The sequence below is a fragment of the Rhinatrema bivittatum genome, chromosome 4 (genome assembly GCF_901001135.1).
Source record: "Rhinatrema bivittatum chromosome 4, aRhiBiv1.1, whole genome shotgun sequence".
NCBI classification, from domain to species: domain Eukaryota; kingdom Metazoa; phylum Chordata; class Amphibia; order Gymnophiona; family Rhinatrematidae; genus Rhinatrema; species Rhinatrema bivittatum.
In genome coordinates, this window is record NC_042618.1 from 22,890,931 (window position 1) to 22,911,180 (window position 20,250).

Below are 20,250 nucleotides of genomic sequence, written 5' to 3' on the forward strand. Positions count from 1 at the left end.
AACAGTCAACATAAAAGTAACTGATCACCCATGCCACATGCTGTTGGTAAATTAATCTTACCTGGTATTTCATTTGCTACAACTGTTGGTGGGCTAGCCTGGCTACTGCTGACTTGCTGATGGCTAATCATGTGACAGCACTGTGGCACCGCATTGTTTACCATGTAAAGAGTGTCAGGAACATTGGACATTCTAACCATCCGCAAGCGAACCAGGTCGGTTTGTTCCACCATCATCTCATCTAGCACAGACTGAAACAAGATAGATAAAGTTTGCTTACTGCAAAGCTACTGTTAAAACGCCTGACAGGAGGCACTCAAAGGTTAAACTAGTTAGCAAGCTCCCCACTTAAAATTGTTGCAAGTCACCGGGAGGCTGATGAACTAACCCGTGGAGATTTCCTGTGGTCTTGTTTGTGGGGAGATTTTCTATGCATGCAAATTATAGCTGTGTAGAAAACTCATGTGAACCTGAACTCTGGAGCAGGCCAAAAAAAAGTTTTTTGTGAACACCAGCATGCAAATAAGAATTTGTCTGGCAGATTTGTACTAATTCATAAATAATGAGCCACTTTGCATGTTTTTGTATTACAGTAGCTCATGGTTTATGAATTTAAATAAGCTTTGGCACATAGTGGATTATGCAAGAAGTTCACTACAGAAACTGCCTGAAATTTGTACATTTTTTCACACACGAAGACAGTCATTTTTGGGTGTTTTCACATAGTCCCTCTTGTGTAAAATGTTCTCAAGCTAGTACATCAGCCTCCTGAATAGGTAACATATGAAGGTTATTTTTAAAAAATTCAGCTAGAAACCTCATTTACACAGAAAGAATTAGGATATTACTATTAAACAGTTTTATAACACTATTCAATGTATGCAGTACTGTATAAACACATAAGAGTCAGTCCCTGCTTAATAGAGCTTACAACCTAATCAAGACAAAATTACAAGTCAAGAGACTTGGGGAGTTTCATATAATAAGATAATGATGAAAGGCTGAAGGTGGACAATCAAGCTTAAGATTTAAAAGCAGCCTCAAAAAGGTGGGTTTTTAGATCTGATTTAAACAAGGTGAAAGGAGGAGCATGATACATCAGCTCAGGAAGTCTAGTCCAAGCACACGGTGCCGCCACGTGGAACGACCAGAGTTGGGAATTGATGGTAGAGGAGAAGGGCATGAGGAGGGTGTAGAGACAGATATGAGAGGAGAGGTAGTGAAGAATGAGAAATTACTACTTACCTGATAATTTCCTTTTCTTTAATGAAGACAGGTTAATCCAAACCAGTGGGTAATGCACCTCTACCAGCAGATGGAGATGGAGCAAAGTTGATGTCACAGTATATATACCCCTGCACTGACATCAGACCTTGGTCTGATGCAGCATGGCAGTTCTTATGTTCATACTTAGTCTCAAGTTCTTTCTGCAGTGCCATGCAGTGTCTTCTGCAAATTTGATCACATTGCTCATTTCCTTTTCCAGATCATTTATGAATGTGTTAAACAGCAGATCTCTTTGATAGACCACTAATGACTTTTCTCCATTTGGAAAACTGACCATTTAGTCGTACTCTGTTTCCAGGCTTTTAACCAGTTACCAATCCACAATAGAACGCTGCCTCCTAGCCCATGACTTTGTAATTTCCTGAGGAGTCTTGCATGAAGGGTACTGTCAAATGCCTTCTGAAAGTCCAAATACTCGTAGATCAAATGGCTCGCCTTTATGTACGTTTATTTACATCTTCAAAAAATTCTAAAAGACTGGTAAGACTAGACTTCCCCTTGTTAAAACCATGTTGACTTCCCCATTAAGCCATGCCTAGCTATATGGTAAGTGATTGCTTTTAAGAGTGGCTTCTACTATTTTGCCTAGCATATACATCAAGCTCACTGATCTATAGTTTCCCAAATCACCACTGGAGTCCTTTTTTTAAAAAAATCAGTGTCACACTGGCCACTTTCCAGTCTTCAGGAATCGTGGCTGTTTTAAATGAAAGGTTACGGATTACTAACAGATTATCGATTTCATGTTTTAGTTCTTTTATAACTCTGGGGTGGATGCTGTCTGATTCCAGTGATTTGCTACTCTCTATAATTTGTCAACTTTTTTTTTTTTTTTTACTATGACCTCCATTGTCACATATGTTTTATTTGCTCACAATCTCCATCATTAAAGTCTGTTTCAGGTATGGGTATATTTCTAAAACATAAATTCAAAGACTTGAGGAAAACTGCAAACTAGCAGATTTTATGTTTACCACTACTTATTGTGAGATACTTTAAAAAAACAACAACAGAGAGTGGTATCAGAATAGATAGTGCTTCCAATCTCATGGGCTCTTGCCCTTACAGGGCTGCAGCCCCTCTCCTGTATGAGCACTGTTTGATCACGTCACTTACCACTTCCCATATGGTGTTTTTTATTTTGTTATTTTTTATGGTTGCATCTTTTCACTTTAATTAATAATAACTGTGCAAAAACCTCCCATTTAAAATTCCCCATTTAAAACGCACACCTCTTATCAGGAGATAAGTTAATATATGGTTTAAATGAGGGGTGGTGGATGCCTGGAATGCCCTTTCGGAGGAAGTGGTGAAGACCAGAACTGTGAAGGACTTCAAAGGGGCGTGGGATAAACACTGTGGATCCATAAAGTCAAGAGGCCGCCAATGAAGAGTGGGTGACTCGCCAGAATGATGGCTACTGCCTGGAGACAATACCTTTATTCAATAAACATACACATGGTTACTGTGACTCCAACATCGCTCTAAGCTTCAACAGCAAGAGGAAATGTGGAAAAAAGGATTTGCACTCACAAAGACGGGAGTAGCTGGCTTGTTACGGCGGTTACTACCCCAAACCAAATAAGCCTGATACTTCACTTTCAATGCATAGACAGCATAGCTCTCTGCTTCAACGACAGGGGAGAAGAATAACTGATACTTCACACATCCAGCAGAGCTCTCTGCTTCAACGGCAGGGGAGAAGAAAAACTGATAGAAACATAGAAATGACGGCAGAAGAAGACCAAACGGCCCATCCAGTCTGCCCAGCAAGCTTCACACACTTTTTTCTCTCATACTTATCTGTTTCTCTTAGCTCTTGGTTCTATTTCCCTTCCACCCCCACCATTAATGTAGAAAGCAGTGATGGAGCTGCATCCAAGTGAAATATCTAGCTTGATAAGTTAGGGGTAGTAGGGGTAGTAACCGCCACAATAAGCAAGCTACACCCATGCTTATTTGTTTTACTCAGACTATGTTATACAGCCCTTATTGGTTGTTTTTCTTCTCCCCTGCCGTTGAAGCAGGGAGCTATGCTGGATATGCTTGAAGTATCAGTTTATTCTTCTCCCATGCTGTTGAAGCAGAGAGCCATGCTGGATATGCATCGAAAGTGAAGTATCCGGCACATTTGGTTTGGGGTAGTAACCACCGTAACAAGCCAGCTACTCCCCGCTTTGTGAGTGCGACCCTTTTTTCTTCTCCCCTGCCGTTGAAGCAGAGAGCTCTGCTGGATGTGTGTAGTATCAGTTTTTTCTTCTCCCCTGCCGTTGAAGCAGAGAACTATGCTGTATATGCATAGAAATTGAAGTAACAGGCTTATTTGGTTTGGGGTAGTAACCGCCGTAACAAGCCAGCTACTGCCCCCTTTGTGAGTGCAGATCCTTTATTCCACATTTCCTCTTGCTGTTGAAGCTAGAACGATGTTGGAGTCACAGTAAGCATGTGTACGTATATTGAATAAGGGTATTGTCTCCAGGCAGTAGCCTTCATTCTGGCAAGTCACCCACTCTTCATTGGCGGCCTCTTGACTTTATGGATCCACAGTGTTTATCCCACGCCCCTTTGAAGTCCTTCACAGTTCTGGTCTTCACCACATCCTCCGGAAGGGCATTCCAGGCATCCACCACCCTCTCCGTGAAGAAATACTTCCTAACATTGGTTCTGAATCTTCCTCCCTGGAGCTTCAAATCGTGACCCCTGGTTCTGCTGATTTTTTTCCTACGGAAAAGGTTTGTCGTTGTCTTTGGATCATTAAAACCTTTCAAGTATCTGAAAGTCTGTATCATATCGCCTCTGCTCCTCCTTTCCTCCAGGGTGTACATATTTAGATTCTTCAATCTCTCCTCGTACGTCATCCGATGAAGATCCTCCACCTTCCTGGTCGCCCTTCTCTGTACCGCTTCCATCTTGTCTTTGTCTTTTTGTAGATACGGTCTCCAGAACTGAACACAGTACTCCAGGTGAGGCCTCACCAAGGACCTGTACAAGGGAATAATCACTTCCCTTTTCTTACTCGATATTCCTCTCTCTATGCAGCCCAGCATTCTTCTGGCTTTTGCTATAGCCTTATCGCATTGTTTCGCAGACTTCATATCATTAGACACTATCACCCCCAAGGTCCCTCTCCTGCTCCGTGCACATCAGCCTTTCCCCCCCCATCGAATACAGTTCATTCGGGTTTCCACTCCCCATATGCATGACTTTGCACTTCTTGGCATTGAATCTCAGCTGCCATATCTTCAACCACTCTTCCAGTTTCCTTAGATCCCGTCTCATTCTCTCCACTCCTTCCGGCGTGTCCACTCTGTTGCAGATCTTAGTGTCATCTGCGAAAAGACAAACCTTGCCTTCTATCCCGTCCGCAATGTCGCTCACAAAGATATTGAACAGGACCGGTCCCAACACCGATCCTTGCGGTACACCACTTAAAACCGCTCTCTCTTCAGAGAAGGTTCCATTTACCATCACACGTTGTCTTCTGTCCGTCAACCAATTTGCAATCCAGGTCACCACCTCGGCACTCACTCCCAAGCTTCTCGTTTTATTCACACATCCAGCAGAGCTCTCCGCTTCAACGGCAGGGGAGAAGAAAAACTGATACTTCACGCATATCCAGCATAGCTTCAACGGCAGGGGAGAAGAAAAAAGGATTCGCACTCACAAAGCGGGGAGTAGCTGGCTTGTTACGGCGGTTACTACCCCAAACCAAATGTGCCTGATACTTCACTTTCGATGCATATCCAGCATAGCTCTCTGCTTCAACGGCAGGGGAGAAGAAAAAACTGATACTTCACGCATATCCAGCATAGCTCTCTGCTTCAACGGCAGGGGAGAAGAAAAACAAGCAATAAGGGCTGTATAACATAGTCTGGGAAAAAACAAATGAGCATGGGTGTAACTTGCTTATTGCGGCGGTTACTACCCCTACTACCCCTAACTAATCAAGCTAGATATTTCACTTGGATGCAGCTCCATCACTGCTCTCTACATTAATGGTGGGGGAGGAAGGGAAATAGAACCAAGAGCTAAGAGAAACAGATAAGTATGAGAGAAAAAAGTGTGTGAAGCTTGCTGGGCAGACTGGATGGGCCGTTTGGTCTTCTTCTGCCGTCATTTCTATGTTTCTATGTTTCTATAAATGGGAAGGTGAGGTGTGCGTTTTAAACGGGGAATTTTAAATGGGAGGTTTTTGCACAGTAAAATAGAATTAAAGTGAAAAGATGCAACCATAAAAAATAACAAAATTAAAAAACACCATATGGGAAGTGGTAAGTGACGTGATCAAACAGTGCTTGAACAGGAGAGGGGCTGCAGCCCTGTAAGGGCAAGAGCCCATGAGATTGGAAGCACTATCTACTCTGATACCACTCTCTGTTGGTTTTTTTGAAATTATCTCACAATAAGTAGTGGTAAACATAAAATCTGCTAGTTTGCAGTTTTCCTCAAGTCTTTGAATTTATGTTTTAGTATTCATTTGAGGAAGTGAGCCATTATCTTACTAAATTTCATTTGATGGGTATATTTCAAACATCCGTAAAAACTCAGGCAAAGAATTCATTCAATTTGTCTTATGTTCTTCTCCTTTCTGAATACCTCTTTGACCTCTGTCATCTAGCAGCCCAACTGAATCCCCTCACAGGCTTTTTGCTTTGAATACATTTGAAAAATTTTTTTTTTTAAATTGGTTTTTGCCTCATTGACAAGCATTTTCTCAAAGTCTCTTTTGGCCTAACTACTATTTTACATCTAACTTGCCAGTGCATATGCATTTGCCTATTTTCGTCATTTGTGTCTGCTTTCCATTTATCTTTAACTGCCTCCTTTATCTCACCATTAAATTACACTGGCTATCATTTGGTCTTCCTTCGACCTTTTAATGCATGGAATACATTTTATCTGGGCTTCCAAAATGGTACTTTTAAATAATGTCTATGGCCTCATGCAAACTTTTAACCCAACTGCTTCTTTTTGTTTTTATCTCATTTCCTCATAATTTATAGAAGTTACCAGAAGGTTTTAGAACTTTATACAACCAAATATGAATACAGGCCCTACAAGAGGGACGCTGACTTCATAAGATGGATGCAAGCATGTATGTTTCAACAGAAGAAACATGAGGAGGAACTTTTGACCAGAATAACAATACATGCCCAGGTTATCTGATCTGCCTGTTTAACTTAAGGGCTATAGCTTCTTTTCACAACAATGAGTTAAGACTGCCTAGGACAGGACAGGTCACAGACGTGAAAGCCCCCCCAAATCTGCCCAGAGATGAAAACCAGCCTGCCAAAGGGCAGTTTATCAAACAGGTCGGCTCACAGAAAAGTGCTGACATATCAGGACAGAGATCAGATCCTGGTCAGAAGTTGCCACCCAGCAAGAGCCGTGATCTCCCTCGATGGGAGAGTGGGGCCAGCAAGTTGAAATGGAGAAACAAACCCATCTGTCCCACTGCTTGACTATGCATGAGATTCTTACATATTCATGCTATGCCTGTTTAAAGCAGCCAGGAGAGGGCTCAGGGAGCTGGTGAAAGAACCACCAACAACTGAAGATGACACCTGAGCCTGCACACCTCGCCTCTCCCTGAGATGAAGCAGATGAGCTCTGGTATCCTGTAATACTGTACGTAAGAAGTCCTGTTGTCATCAGGGTGCTTGTGTCAAACCTGTCTTTTCTTCTGCAGGGCTCAGACAAGCAGGTGGCTGAGGCCAAGAATGCCTGCACCCTTTGGCAGAGACTGCTCCAGGCTGAAATGTAAGGTAATCTCCTAAAGCTATTGGAGGTAGTTAGCCAACTATGTTTATTAATATACCGTAAGAAAGTCAAGGTCTCCGATATGTTAAGTTTCTAATGATGCGGAGCTTTACTTAGTATAAACCAATGCTGACATATGTTGTCTATTTTATTCTAACTACTAAACCTGAAAAGTCTGACAAATAAAGCAGTCTGATTCTGAGACAGTTGTCCTTCCCTAGACTTTTAGGATCACATATAAGGTAATAAGAGAGCATGGCCAGTATCCCCTAGAGAAGGAAGGGAAGGAGAAAGCCTTCTCCCAGCTACGAATATCCTTACATTGCTTACACTATCCCTTTTAAAGGTTTTATACTACTGTAGTAGCTTTACTTAATGTCCTCCCCTCTGGTGATTATGTCAAATTTGATCGCATTATGACTGCTATTGCTTAGCAGCTCCACCCCAGTAACCTCTCATACCAAGTTGTGTGTTCCACTGAGGACTAGATCTAAAGTAATTGCCCCTCTCATCAGTTCTAGGACCAGCTGCTCCATGAAGCACTCATTTATAGCATCTAGAAACTTAAGCTCTCTGGCATGTCCCCAATGAGACACTGACCCAGTCAGTGCCAGAGTAACTGAAATCTCCCATTATTGTGTTGCTAAAGTTATTTTCTTTTTAAATTTTAGCTAGCATTTCACAGTCTTTCTTTATTTTGGCCATCTGGTCAGTAGGCCAGTAGTATATATCCACTGCTATACTCTTACCCATCACACATGGAATTTCTATCCATAAGAACTCCACAGTGCATTTTATTTTCTGCAGGATTTTTATCATGGTTAACTCTGCCCTATCACATCAATATAATTTACATCCTGGTATCACAATGTCCTATTGGTTATCCTCCTTGCCTCTGAAATGCCTATATCATCTATAGGCTCATATAATACTATACATTCTACTGTTCAGATTTCTGGCATTTAAATATAGACATTTGAAAGTATGCTTATCTGTTCTTTAATTTTTTTTTATATTCACAACCTACTTAGCAAATGGTACCAACAGTTTAATGTCATTCACATCTGGGTGCTCTTTGTCTATATCCATCTGGGCTACTTCTGTTTTACAGTTTATTTGGCGTTGGGCCCGGGGAGATATTCTCCTGCAGTCCCTACAGGCAGGCTGCTTGATCATGGTTGGGACCAAGACACAAATAATAGTAATTATGTCCAGGTAAAAACATGATCTTGCTGCACTGGCAATATTTAAATCCTGGAGTCTTCGGCATTGTAACACTGAAAAGTGCAGATTTTTTTTTTTTGTGAGGAAAAAGAAGAGAGCTCATCTCATACGTCCGTGTCAGATCATGGAAAAAACGAAACTGAGGAGATCAGTTTGAGGAGCGCGGGAACAACTGCACAGCTGCATCTGCAAAACTCTTCAAGCTAAGAGAAAAATCTCTGCCCCATGACGTCCGGATGATGTCACCCAGGCAGCATAGCTAAATAAGCCTGCTTATCAGTCAAAACATACATAATCATTTAGAAATAACATAAAATAAATTAAAAAAAATAAAACTAATAAAACATTCACATAGCAACTACTCTGCATGTCAGCTTAAACACAATCTCTCTCCTGGGATATTCTAATGTCCCTGTTTTTCAAGTATCTTTGGAAAATACATCCCTCTGAACCATGTACTTCTGCCTTCTCCCATGGTCTAATTTAACAGCTGCTCTATCTCCTTTTTTAAAATATTAGTACCAGCAGAGTGGCTTCACTCTGGTTAAGGTGGAGCTCATCCCATAAAAATAGGCTACCCCTTCTCAGAATGTTCCCCAGATCCTAACAAATATAAAACCTTCTTCCCTGCATCATCATCTCATCCACACATTGATGCTCTGGAGCTCAGCCTGTCTCTGGGGTCCTGGGCATGGAACAAGGAGCATTTCTGAAAATGAAACCATGGAGGTTTTGGATTTCAGTTTCCTATCTAAAAGCTTAAATTTAGCCTCCAGAACCTTCCCAGCACTTTCTAAAATCTTATCTTAAGATGCACACAAGGACCGCTACCTTTGCACCAGGCAGGTGAGTTACTAAGTGATCTCCACACCCACCAACCACACAGCTATCTACATTCCTAATGATCAAATACCCACTAAAACAGCCATCCTAACCCTGCACACGGTCCTGGAGAAACATCCTCAGTGTGAGAGAATAATGCGTCACCTAGAGGGCTAGTCCTAGCTACAGGATCTCTTCCTGCCATAATAGAGGTATAGATCTCCTGCAAGTTGACTTGCTCCTGCAAAGCAGAACAGGGGCTGGGCTGCTTGATTGGAGTTGGGAGTGCTTTACTAAGTCCCTGAAGATCTCCTCTATATACCTCTGTCTGCCACTCTAGCCTCCAAAAAAACAGACTCGTTCTCGGAGATCCAGAAGCTCTTTCTACCAGGTGCGCAAACACAACCTCTCACCAACCAGTAGATAATCAAACATGTTGTGGCACTTGATGCAAAAGACTGGATAGCCCCCAACTTGCTGCTGGACTTCTGTCTGCTTCTTAATTTTATTGAGTTGCTAAAGTATTAAAAGCTGATTAAGGAGAAAGTAAATACCTCAATTTAAGGGTTTTTAAATTTGACTAGGGTTTTACATTATTTGGTGTCTCAAATCTAAGGTTTTTATATTGATAACTAGGTGACAATTTGTGAATGATTAGCAACACAAATTATTCAACCATTAAAATCAGGGTTAATTATATGTTATTCTAAATCACTAATCTACTCTTATTTTGAAGATTTTCCACCTTATTAGGCAGAGGGTAATCTATATAACAAAAAAAATGATTGGCGTAGGAAGGAGAAGAGATAGTCATAATTGGCATCTCAGAGACCTGATGGATGGAGGATAACCAATGGGACAGTGCTATATCAGGGTACAAATTATATCGCAATGATAGGGAGGATCAACTTGGTGGGGGTGTGGCACTCTTTGTCCGGGAGGGTATAGAGTCCAACAGGATGGTATACACCCCAGGGTTCTGAAGGAACTCAAAAATGAAATTTCACATCTATTAATTAAAATTTGTAACCTATCATTAAAATCATCCATTGTACTTGAAGCCTAGAGGGTGGCCAATGTAACCCCAATATTTAAAAAGTCTCCGGGGCGATCTTGGAAACTATAGACCAGTGAGCCTGACTTCAGTGCTGGGAAAAATATTGGGAACTATTATAAAGATCAAAATCACAGAACATATAGAAAGACATGGTTTAATGGAACACAGTCAGCATGGATTTACCCAAGGGAAGTCTTGCCTCACAAATCTGCTTCATTTTTTTGAAAAGGTTAATACACATGTGGATAAAGGTGAACCAGTAGATATAGTGTATTTGGATTTTCAGAAGGCTTTTGACAAAGTCCCTCATGAGAGGATTCTAAGAAATATGTGTGCCTGAGCTTGAGACCAACATGGAGATGGCAACTGACCCAGAATCCTCTGCTATTTTAGCCTTTCTGGCTATGTGAACTTTAAATGTTCTACTGAGCCTGACCTGCAGGAATTCTAAGGACACCTGGACAGCAGTTGAAGCTGGCAACAATTTGTGATGCCTAATTATAGGGTCACAAAAGCAGAAGGCAACAGTTGGAACCTCAAGCTAGACTGGCACTTCAGGGGCACCATTAAAAGGGACATCTGTAAACACAGTCTAAGGTGTGGTAATTGCTCTGACCAGCAAGATTTTAACAGAACAAAGGACTATCTAAAGAGTGATGGTAAATGGGCCCCACCTTGGAAAAATAATCAGGGTAGTTTAGGGATAATCTATCATTCTGTTGACATGATTCTCTAGGTGGTCACACAAGTACAGAATTTCTGACCTAGTACTGTATTGTATTTTACCTATAAAAGAAGGATCAGTTCATGTATACAAGGAGATGCTGGTGGTCAGTTTATCACAGAAAGTGCATCCAGCATCTCCCAAGAATACTTATATTGATCAATAAAAATTATACTTTCTACAAAATCTAAGTGTTCTTGTATCCCTGGATAAGCGTCATAAAGCGTAATTTGGCGCTTAACAGAAAACTAAAAAGTCATGGGATAAGAGGCCTTTTGTACATTACAAACTGGCTAAAAGACAGGAAACAGAGAGTAGGATTAAATGGTCAATTTTCTCAGTTGGATAAGGTAAACAGTGGAGTGCCTCAGGGATCTGTACTTGGTCCAATGCTTTTCAATATATTTATAAATGATCTGGAAAGGAATACAACAAGTGATGTAATCAAAGTGGGAGATGATACAAAATTATTCAGAGTAGTTAAATCACAAATGGATTGTGATAAATTGCAGGAGGACATTGCGAGACTGGAAGATTAGGCATCCAAACGGCAGATGAAATTTAACGTGGACAAGTGCAAAGTGATGCAAATAGGGAAACCAAGCTGTAGTTACACAATGTTAAGTTCCATATTAGGAGCCACCATCCACAAATCTCAATTTCAACAAAATCCGAAAAAGTTGCTCCTTTGTGTCTGAGCACATATTGGCTGTCACCTTCCTTGTGTGTGGACTGCATCGCACCATTTTCGGGTTTTGTTGAAATTGAGATATGTGAATGCCAAGTGAAGAATCTTTGAGTAATCTTCAAGATATAAATATAAAGTGGTTGTCAAATTACCATTGTAACCATTTCAAAGCAGCTGAGATTTACACTCTTACACAAATGTGTATGTGAACACATTTGTAAAGTATGAATTCATAAGCCCCTGATGCAGTCGAAAAGGCGAAACTCGGCCGGAGTCTGGCATTACTGTATTCAGTAAATTTACTTTCCAAGGCATTGGTCTTGTTTTGTTTTTTTAATACACTGAAATCATCAGCTCAGTGTGCTGTGGCAGTCAAAAAAGCAAACAAATGTTAGGAATTATTAGGAAGGGAATGGTGAATAAAATGGAAAATGTCATGCCTCTGTATTGCTCCACGGTGAGACCACACCATGAATACTGTGTACAATTCTGGTTGCTGCATCTCAAAAAAGATATAGTTGCATTGGAGAAGGCACAGAGAAGGGCGATCAAAATGATAAAGGGGATGGAACAGCTCCCCTATGAGGAAAGGCTAAAGAGGTTAGGGCTGTTCAGTTTGGAGAAGAGATGACTGAGGGGGGATATGATAGAAACATAGAAACATAGAAATGACGGCAGAAGAAGACCAAACGGCCCATCCAGTCTGCCCAGCAAGCTTCACATTTTTTTTCTCATACTTATCTGTTTCTCTTAGCTCTTTGGTTCTATTTCCCTTCCACCCCCACCATTAATGTAGAGAGCAGTGATGGAGCTGCAACCAAGTGAAATATCAAGCTTGATTAGTTATGGGTAGTAGGGGAAGTAACCGCCGCAATAAGCAAGCTACACCCATGCTTATTTGTTTTACCCAGACTGTGTTATTCAGCCCTTATTGGTTGTTTTTCTTCTCCCCTGCCGTTGAAGCAGGGAGCTATGCTGGATATGCGTGAAGTATCAGTTTTTCTTCTCCCCTGCCGTTGAAGCAGGATATGTATTGAAAGTGAAGTATCAGGCTTATTTGGTTTGGGGTAGTAACCGCCGTAACAAGCCAGCTACTCCCCGCTTTGTGAGTGCGAATCCTTTTTTCTTCTCCCCTGCCGTTGAAGCAGAGAGCTATGCTGGATATGCGTGAAGTATCAGTTTTTCTACTCCCCTGCTGTTGAAGCAGGGAGCTATGCTGGATATGCGTGAAGTATCAGTTTTTCTTCTCCCCTGCCGTTGAAGCAGAGAGCTATGCTGGATATGCGTGAAGTATCAGTTTTTCTTCTTCTCCCCTGTCGTTGAAACAGAGAGCTATGCTGGATATGCGTGAAGTATCAGTTTTTCTTCTTCTCCCCTGTCGTTGAAGCAGAGAGCTATGCTGGATATGCGTGAAGTATCAGTTTTTCTTCTCCCCTGCCGTTGAAGCAGAGAGCTATGCTGGATATGCATTGAAAGTGAAGTATCAGGCTTATTTGGTTTGGGGTAGTAACCGCCGTAACAAGCCAGCTACTCCCCACTTTGTGAGTGCGAATCCTTTTTTCCACATTTCCTCTTGCTGTTGTAGCTTAGAGCGATGTTGGAGTCACAGTAACCATGTGTATGTTTATTGAATAAGGGTATTATCTCCAGGCAGTAGCCGTCATTCTGGCGAGCCACCCACTCTTTATTGACGGCCTCTTGATTTTATGGATCCACAGTGTTTATCCCACGCCCCTTTGAAGTCCTTCACAGTTCTGGTCTTCACCACTTCCTTCGGAAGGGCATTCCAGGCATCCACCACCCTCTCCGTGAAGAAATACTTCCTGACATTGGTTCTGAATCTTCCTCCCTAGAGCTTCAAATCGTGACCCCTGGTTCTGCTGATTTTTTTCCTACGGAAAAGGTTTGTCGTTGTCTTTGGATCAATAGAAGTCTTTAAAGTCATGAAAGGTCTAGACGGATAAATGTGAATTGGTTATTCACTCTATTGGATAATAGAAGGATTAAGGGGCACTCCATGAAGTTAGGAAGTAGCACAATGTACAATTAAGCTCTGGAATTTGCTGCCAGAGGATGTGATTAGCACAGTTAGTGTAGCTGGGTTTAAAAAAGGTTTGGATAAGTTCTTGGAGGAGAAGTCCATTAACTGTTATTAATCAAGCTGACTTAGGTAATAGCCACTGTTATTAATGGCATCAGTAGCATGGGATCTACTTAGTGTTTGGGTACTTGTAGCCTGGATTGGCCACTGTTTGAAACAGGATGCTGGCTTGATGGACCCTTGGTCTGAACCAGTATGGCAATTTCTTATGTTCTTAAGGAGAAGTGGGTGGGTGGGTGGGTAGGAGGAAGGGAATCAAACTAGTAACTAGTTGTCCAGGAACCAGTACTCTCAACTTTTCAGATCAATTAAGTGACTGTTGCAAACTCACAATTCTAATACTTAAAATAGTTAACCTAATTACTAACCCAATGTCTTTTATTCCTAAACACACACTAAGCTGTGCAGCCCTCAGCTATACCACAGGTGCTAGAATACTATGTGTAGTATTGCTTGGTTCAATACCTATTGTTGTACAACTGATTTCACCACACCCAGAAAATCTGGAAGGTAGAGTTCTGTGTTTCTCTCTCAAAAAAAAAAAAAAAAAAAAAAAAGGTGGTGCTTCCATTTTCCCACTGATTTAAACTGAAGAACTATACAGAGAACTCACTGAAGTCATTCAAAAGGTGGGAAAGACGGGAGAAGTGCTGCTCTTGGCGATTTCACTCCACTGGATGTGGATTGGAATATCCCTTCTACGGAATCTATAGTGGATGCCCTTCAAGGGGCTCTGTTCAAACAAATGGTAATGGAACCCATAAGGGAGAGTGTGATACTCAATCTAGTGCTCAGTACTGGTGATATGTTTAATGTTCGGGTAGGGCACACCTGAGCACCAGTGATCATCATACGATAATGTTCAATTTCGAAAATAGGATACAAAGAAGTCACATGAAAATCCGAGTTATGAAATTCACAAATATGGACTGTGTCAAAATGGTGACGCACCTGGAGGAAGAACTGGAAGACTGGGAGAAAATGGGTGAGGTGGAAAATGGGTGAGGTGGAAAATGGGTGAGGTGGAACAGTGGCCAAATTAAAAGGGAGTATTACAAAGGCAACACATTGATATGTTAGAAATGTAAACAATGTAAACAAGAGTAAGAGGAAAAAGAAACCGATCTGGTTCTCTAAGGAGTTGGCTAAAAAAATAAAAGCAAAAAAGGGAAGAATATCTGTTAAAACTGAGAGAGACGAAGAAAAATAATGAAAGCAGAAGAAAGGATTGCCAAAGATGTAAAGTGAAGTGACAAAACATTTTTTTCACATATATCAGAGAAAAAAAGGAGACCAGAAGTGGTACAGTGAAATTGAAAGGTGACGAGGAGCAGTGTGTGGAGAGAAACAAAGAAATGGCAAATATTAAAGAAATACTTCAGTTCGATATTCACTAAAGAAGACCCTGGAGGAGGACTGTTGCTGGTTGATATAGATGGGGATGGGATAGACAAAAATCTGTTTACAGAAGAGAATGTATAGGAAGAGCTAGGCAACCTGAAAGTAGACACGGTCATGAGGCCCAATGAGATACATCCCAGGATACTGAGGGAGCTCAGAGATCTGCTGGCAGGTCTACTGAAGGACCTGTTCAATAGATTTCTGCAAATGGAAGTGGTGCCACGGGCTTGGAGAAGAGTGGTGGTGTTCCTGCTTCACAAGAGTGGTAGCAGAGAGAAGGTTGGAAACTACAGGCCAATTAGCCTCACCTAGGTGGTAGGAAAATAATGGAGACTATGCTGTAGGAAAGGATAATGAACTATCTATAATCCGGTGGGTTGCTGGAGCAGAGGCAGCATGGATTCACCAGGAGATGGTCATGTCAGACAAATCTGGCTTTTTTTTTTGTGTGCCTAGAGAATTGGATCGAGGAAAAGCGCTTGATGTGATCCACTTGGATTTCAGCAAAGCTTTTGATACAGTCCCGCATAGGAGGCTTGTGAATAAAAAGAAGCTTGGGAGTGACCCCAAGGTGGTGGGATGGATTACAAACTGGTTGACTGATAGGAGACAGCATGTAATGGTTAATGGAGCCTATTCTGAAAAGAGATCAGTGTTAAGTGGAGTGCCACAAGGATCGGTGTTGGGACCAGTTCTGTTCAATATCTTTGTGAGCAAAACTGCAGAAGTTTGTCTATTTGCGGATGATACTAAGATCTGCAAGAGAGTGGACACGCCTGAAGGAGAAGAGAGAATGAAAAGTGAGTAAAGAAAGCTTGACGAGTGGTCAAAGATTTGGCACCTGGGATTCAATGCCATGAAGTGCAGAGTCATGCATTTGGGCTGCAGTAATCCAAAAGAGCTTTGTGTGATGGGGGGTGAAAAACTGATGTGCCTGGACCAAGAGAGGGAACTTGGGGTAATAGTGTTTGGTGAAGCAATGCAACAGAACGATAGTTAAAGCCAGAAGAATGTTGGGCTGCTTAGAGATGAATAACCAGTAAGAAAAAGGAAGCGATAATGCCCTTGTACAGGTCCTTGGTTAGGCCTCACTTGGAGTACTGTGTTCAAGTTCTGGAGCCCATATCTCAAAAAGGTTAGACAGAATGGAGGCGGTCCAGAAAAGGGCAACTAAAATGGGGTGGCGTCTGTATTGGAAGGTTTATGAGGAGAAACTAAAGCATCTGAATATGTATACCCTGGAAGAGAGAAGGTGCAGGGGAGATATGATGCAGATCTTCAGATACCAGATAGGTTTTAATGATGCACAAACTTTGAACCTTTTCCATTGGAAAGAAAATAATAGAACTAGGGGTCATGAAATTAAACTCCAGGGTGGAGAACTTAGAACCAATGTCAGGAAATATTTCTTCATGGAGAGAGTGGTGGATGCCTGGAATGCCCTTCCAGAGGAGAGGGTGAAGACAAAAAACAGTTAAAAGAATTCAAAGGAACATGGGATAAACACTGTGGATCTCTAAAGGCTAGAGGATGGAAATGAAGCAAAGCAGCAGTTGCTATCCTTAAGACAAACATGGGAGTAACCTGCACGGAGCGGCAGTTACTACCTTATGAAACTTGCTGGGCAGACTGGATGGACCATTTGGTTCTTTTTTGCCATCATTACTATAATACTTGCAAACAAGTACTGTTACAAGCTCACCAAACTAATCCAAGGTCTGTTATCCCTAAACACATACAATTCTTTACACATGCAAACAATACTAACCTTAAAAACTAATATATATATACAGCCAGTGATAGTTTAACTTTAAGAATATTTTCCCCAAGATTTAAGCATTCTTTTTGCCAGCAAGTCCAACTTACCAGCAGCAGATGAAGATTCTTGCACCTGCATATGTGGTCAACCATATGCCAGCTACAAAGAGCTGGATGCCTTTTTGGAAGTCTGTAACTGTTGTGCCCACAGCTTAATTTCAATTCATAGAAGCCTTGAGGATTGAAACTCGTCAGCAGTAGTGCCAAACTTGTGTTAATTCAACTCCTTTGTGTGTCTGTTGCCATGTGCCCAATATATGCACACATTTTTCTGTGTAATTAACAGCATGACAAACTGCTGACGTTGAGGACATTTTCACCATACATAAGCTAATATACACCGAAAGACAAGAAGTTTGTCAAGAAAATATAAAAAGGATGGCTGCACTATTTCAACTCAAAACAAAAATGACATTTCAGTTAAGTTTGTAACTTGTGTCTTAATTCGATAAATTGTTGATTTTCGTATTCAGCACATTTTTTGTGTATACAATTTAAATATTGTTTAAAAATGTGAATTTTCAATAAAAAATTGACTTTCGTGTAGTCCACGTTCTGAATCTAAGTAAAATTATATAAATTTGCCAAATAACTGCCAGAGAATTTTGAAAAAACTGCCACAGAAAACCAGGGGTTCTGCTTCTAGCAAATCTCAAGATGATTAGCGATTGACATCTTTGTTTGCACTTGGAACAGAACTTGAGGCCACTGACCTGCTTCTCAGACATGCTTCGCAAAATCAACAAGGTAAAATAAAAAAAGAAGAAATTCTCTTAAAATAATTGGTCTGAAGAGAAGAAAGATTCAGCCCAGAGACCTGCTGACAACAGACAAACACAAAAAAAAAAGTGATGGCTGGCTCAGCAAGGACATAAAAATAAATAAATAAATAAATAAATAAATAAATAAATAAAACAAAGTGTCAAAAATCTAAGGAGGAGAAAGCTCAGTTGCTTACCTATAACAGGTATTCTCCTAGATCAGCAAGATGTTAGTCCTCACATGTGGGTGACATCACCCGATGGAGCCTGGCACAGAAAAACTTTTGTCAAAGTTTCTAGAAGATTTGACCAGCACACTGAGCATGCCCAGCATGCCAGTATCCGCGCATCCTTGCAAGGTCCCCCTTCAGTCTTGTGACAGAAAAATACGAGCGAAAAAAATAAAACAAACCGGAAGGAGAACCCAACTTCGTGGGGTGGCGGGCGGGATTCCTGAGGACTAACATCCTGCTGTCCTAGGAGAACACCTGTTACAGGTAAGCAACCGTGCTTTCTCCTAGGACAAGCAGGATGGTAGTCCTCACACGTGGGTGAATACCAAGCTCCAGGCTGTCTCCGTTAACAGGCAAGATCAACAGGTGCCGAACAAAGTGCCAAAGACACAATAACTGCGGCTCTGTTAGTCGGCAGGGGTCTGCCTGGCTCCAACCAGGGGTACTAGGCAGGAAAAGTTGGGTTCAGGTCTGGGAAAGACTGCACAGGACGGACTGACCAAAAACACTGTCCTGCCACCCATCTTTATTCAAGCAGTAGTGAGCTGCAAACGTGTGAAGAGAATTCCACGTTGCGGCACGGCAAATTTTGACAACAGGGACTGCTCACAGATGAGCAACCGATGTTGCCATGGCCTGCACAGGAGTGAGCTTTTATTTGGCCGGTCAGCTGAAGGCCCACCTGCACATAGCAGGTGGTGATGCAATCTGCCAGCCAGTTGGATAATGTCTGTTTAACCCACCGCTAACCCCAGCCTACTGGTATCGAAGGACACAAAGAGCTGAGTGGACAGCCTGTGACCGGCTGTGCATTCTAAATAAAAGCCAAAGCCCTCTTGCAGTCCAAAATATGAAGAGCCCATTCCCCTGGGTGGCTTGGAAAAGGTAGGTAGGTAAAACAATGGACTGATTAATGTGGAAATCAGTCACTTCCTTAGGCAGGAACTTAGGGTGTGTGTACGCAAGACTACATGATCGTGAAAGAACCTTATGTACGGCAGGTATGTAACCAAGGCCTGACGTTCACTGACCGTACAAGCAGAAGTAATAGCCACTAGGAATATAACATTCCAGGTGAGGAACCTTGGGTCACAGGAACGCTACGGCTCGAAGGCAGGATGTATGAGCCATGCCAGGACAATGCTGAGGTCCCAGGATGCAACAGGAGGCTGAACAGGGGGGCTTCAATTGGAGTAGGCCCCGCGCAAAGTGATCTACTAAAGGCTGCACCGATATGGGTGTCCAAAGAAACAAATCTGAAATCGGTCGAGCATAGCCACAGATGTGAAAGAAACAAAACAGGACCAATGCCTTGGAAAGTAAAAACACCGTTGCCTTCAGCCAACAGGTTCGCAGTCTTGGCATCACTATTGACTGCCACCTCATTTAAAAAACACAACACCACTCTCAAATCCGGTTACTTCAAACTACACTCCCTCAAAAAAAATCAAACCCCTTCTGCACCTCAATGATTTTCACACCATACTGCAAGCATTCATTCTTTCCAAAATAGATTGCAACACTATACTTCTAGGTTTACCCAAAAGTACGTTGCTGCCGCTCCAGCTTCTACAAAACGCTGCTGCACGTATCCTCACTAACACACATAAAAACGACCACATCACCCCTGTTCTTAAAAGCTTATATTGGTTACCTGTTGCCGAAAGAATATCTTATAAAACCCTCACACTGATTCATAAGGCCCTCCACAACCAAGACATGCACTGGTTCTCTGATCACCTCATCTTTCACAAATCAAACAGACCAATAAGGCAACAGCACAGGGCTACTCTTGTTATTCCCTCACCTAAGCAATCCAAACTTGCTTCCACCAAAGCTCGGGCACTTTCTTTAGCTGAGCCTGTCTTTTGGAACAAACTCCCTCCCTTCCTGCGGCAGGAACCCTGCCCAAAAAAATGTAAACACAACCTAAAAACGTGCCTCTTCAAGCAAGCATTCACTTAACATCCTCCCCTGGCACTTTACAATTTGCAATTGAATTCCTTATTATTATTATTTTACTTCTATTATTATACCCCACAGTTTTCCTGTAAATAGCTCCTCCCTTCTTTCCTCCCTTTTTATATTTAATTTCCCCCTTTTTCAGTTAATGCCCTTCATAAGTTAAGATGTTGATTCTGTCTTGTTATTAATTATCTATTCTGTTCCTTTTTACATTTTGGTTCCAATTTCTATGTAAAGCTCGGTTAGCTATAATTTTGTTTAATGTAAACCGATGAGATGTTCCCAACGTTCATCAGTATATAAATCTTCTAAATAAATAAATAAAATAATTAATCCAGGTTAGAAGTAATAGTGCCCGACTCTGGCAGAGTTTCGCCTTTTCGGCTGCGTCAGGGGCTCATTGACGTAT

At 41.7% G+C, this 20,250-nt stretch overlaps 1 protein-coding gene across 6 annotated transcripts in view; it reads right to left on the reverse strand.

Moving 5' to 3' along the window:
• The window catches only part of BTBD7 (BTB domain containing 7), a 235,697-nt gene that overhangs the window by 19,388 nt on the left and 196,059 nt on the right, over window positions 1-20,250 (reverse strand). For all 6 annotated transcript variants that reach the window (XM_029597853.1, XM_029597852.1, XM_029597851.1 and 3 more), the window contains one exon: window positions 62-251. In XM_029597853.1, the coding sequence (XP_029453713.1) occupies window positions 62-251 (190 nt within the window). The remainder of the gene's footprint in view (window positions 1-61; window positions 252-20,250) is intronic.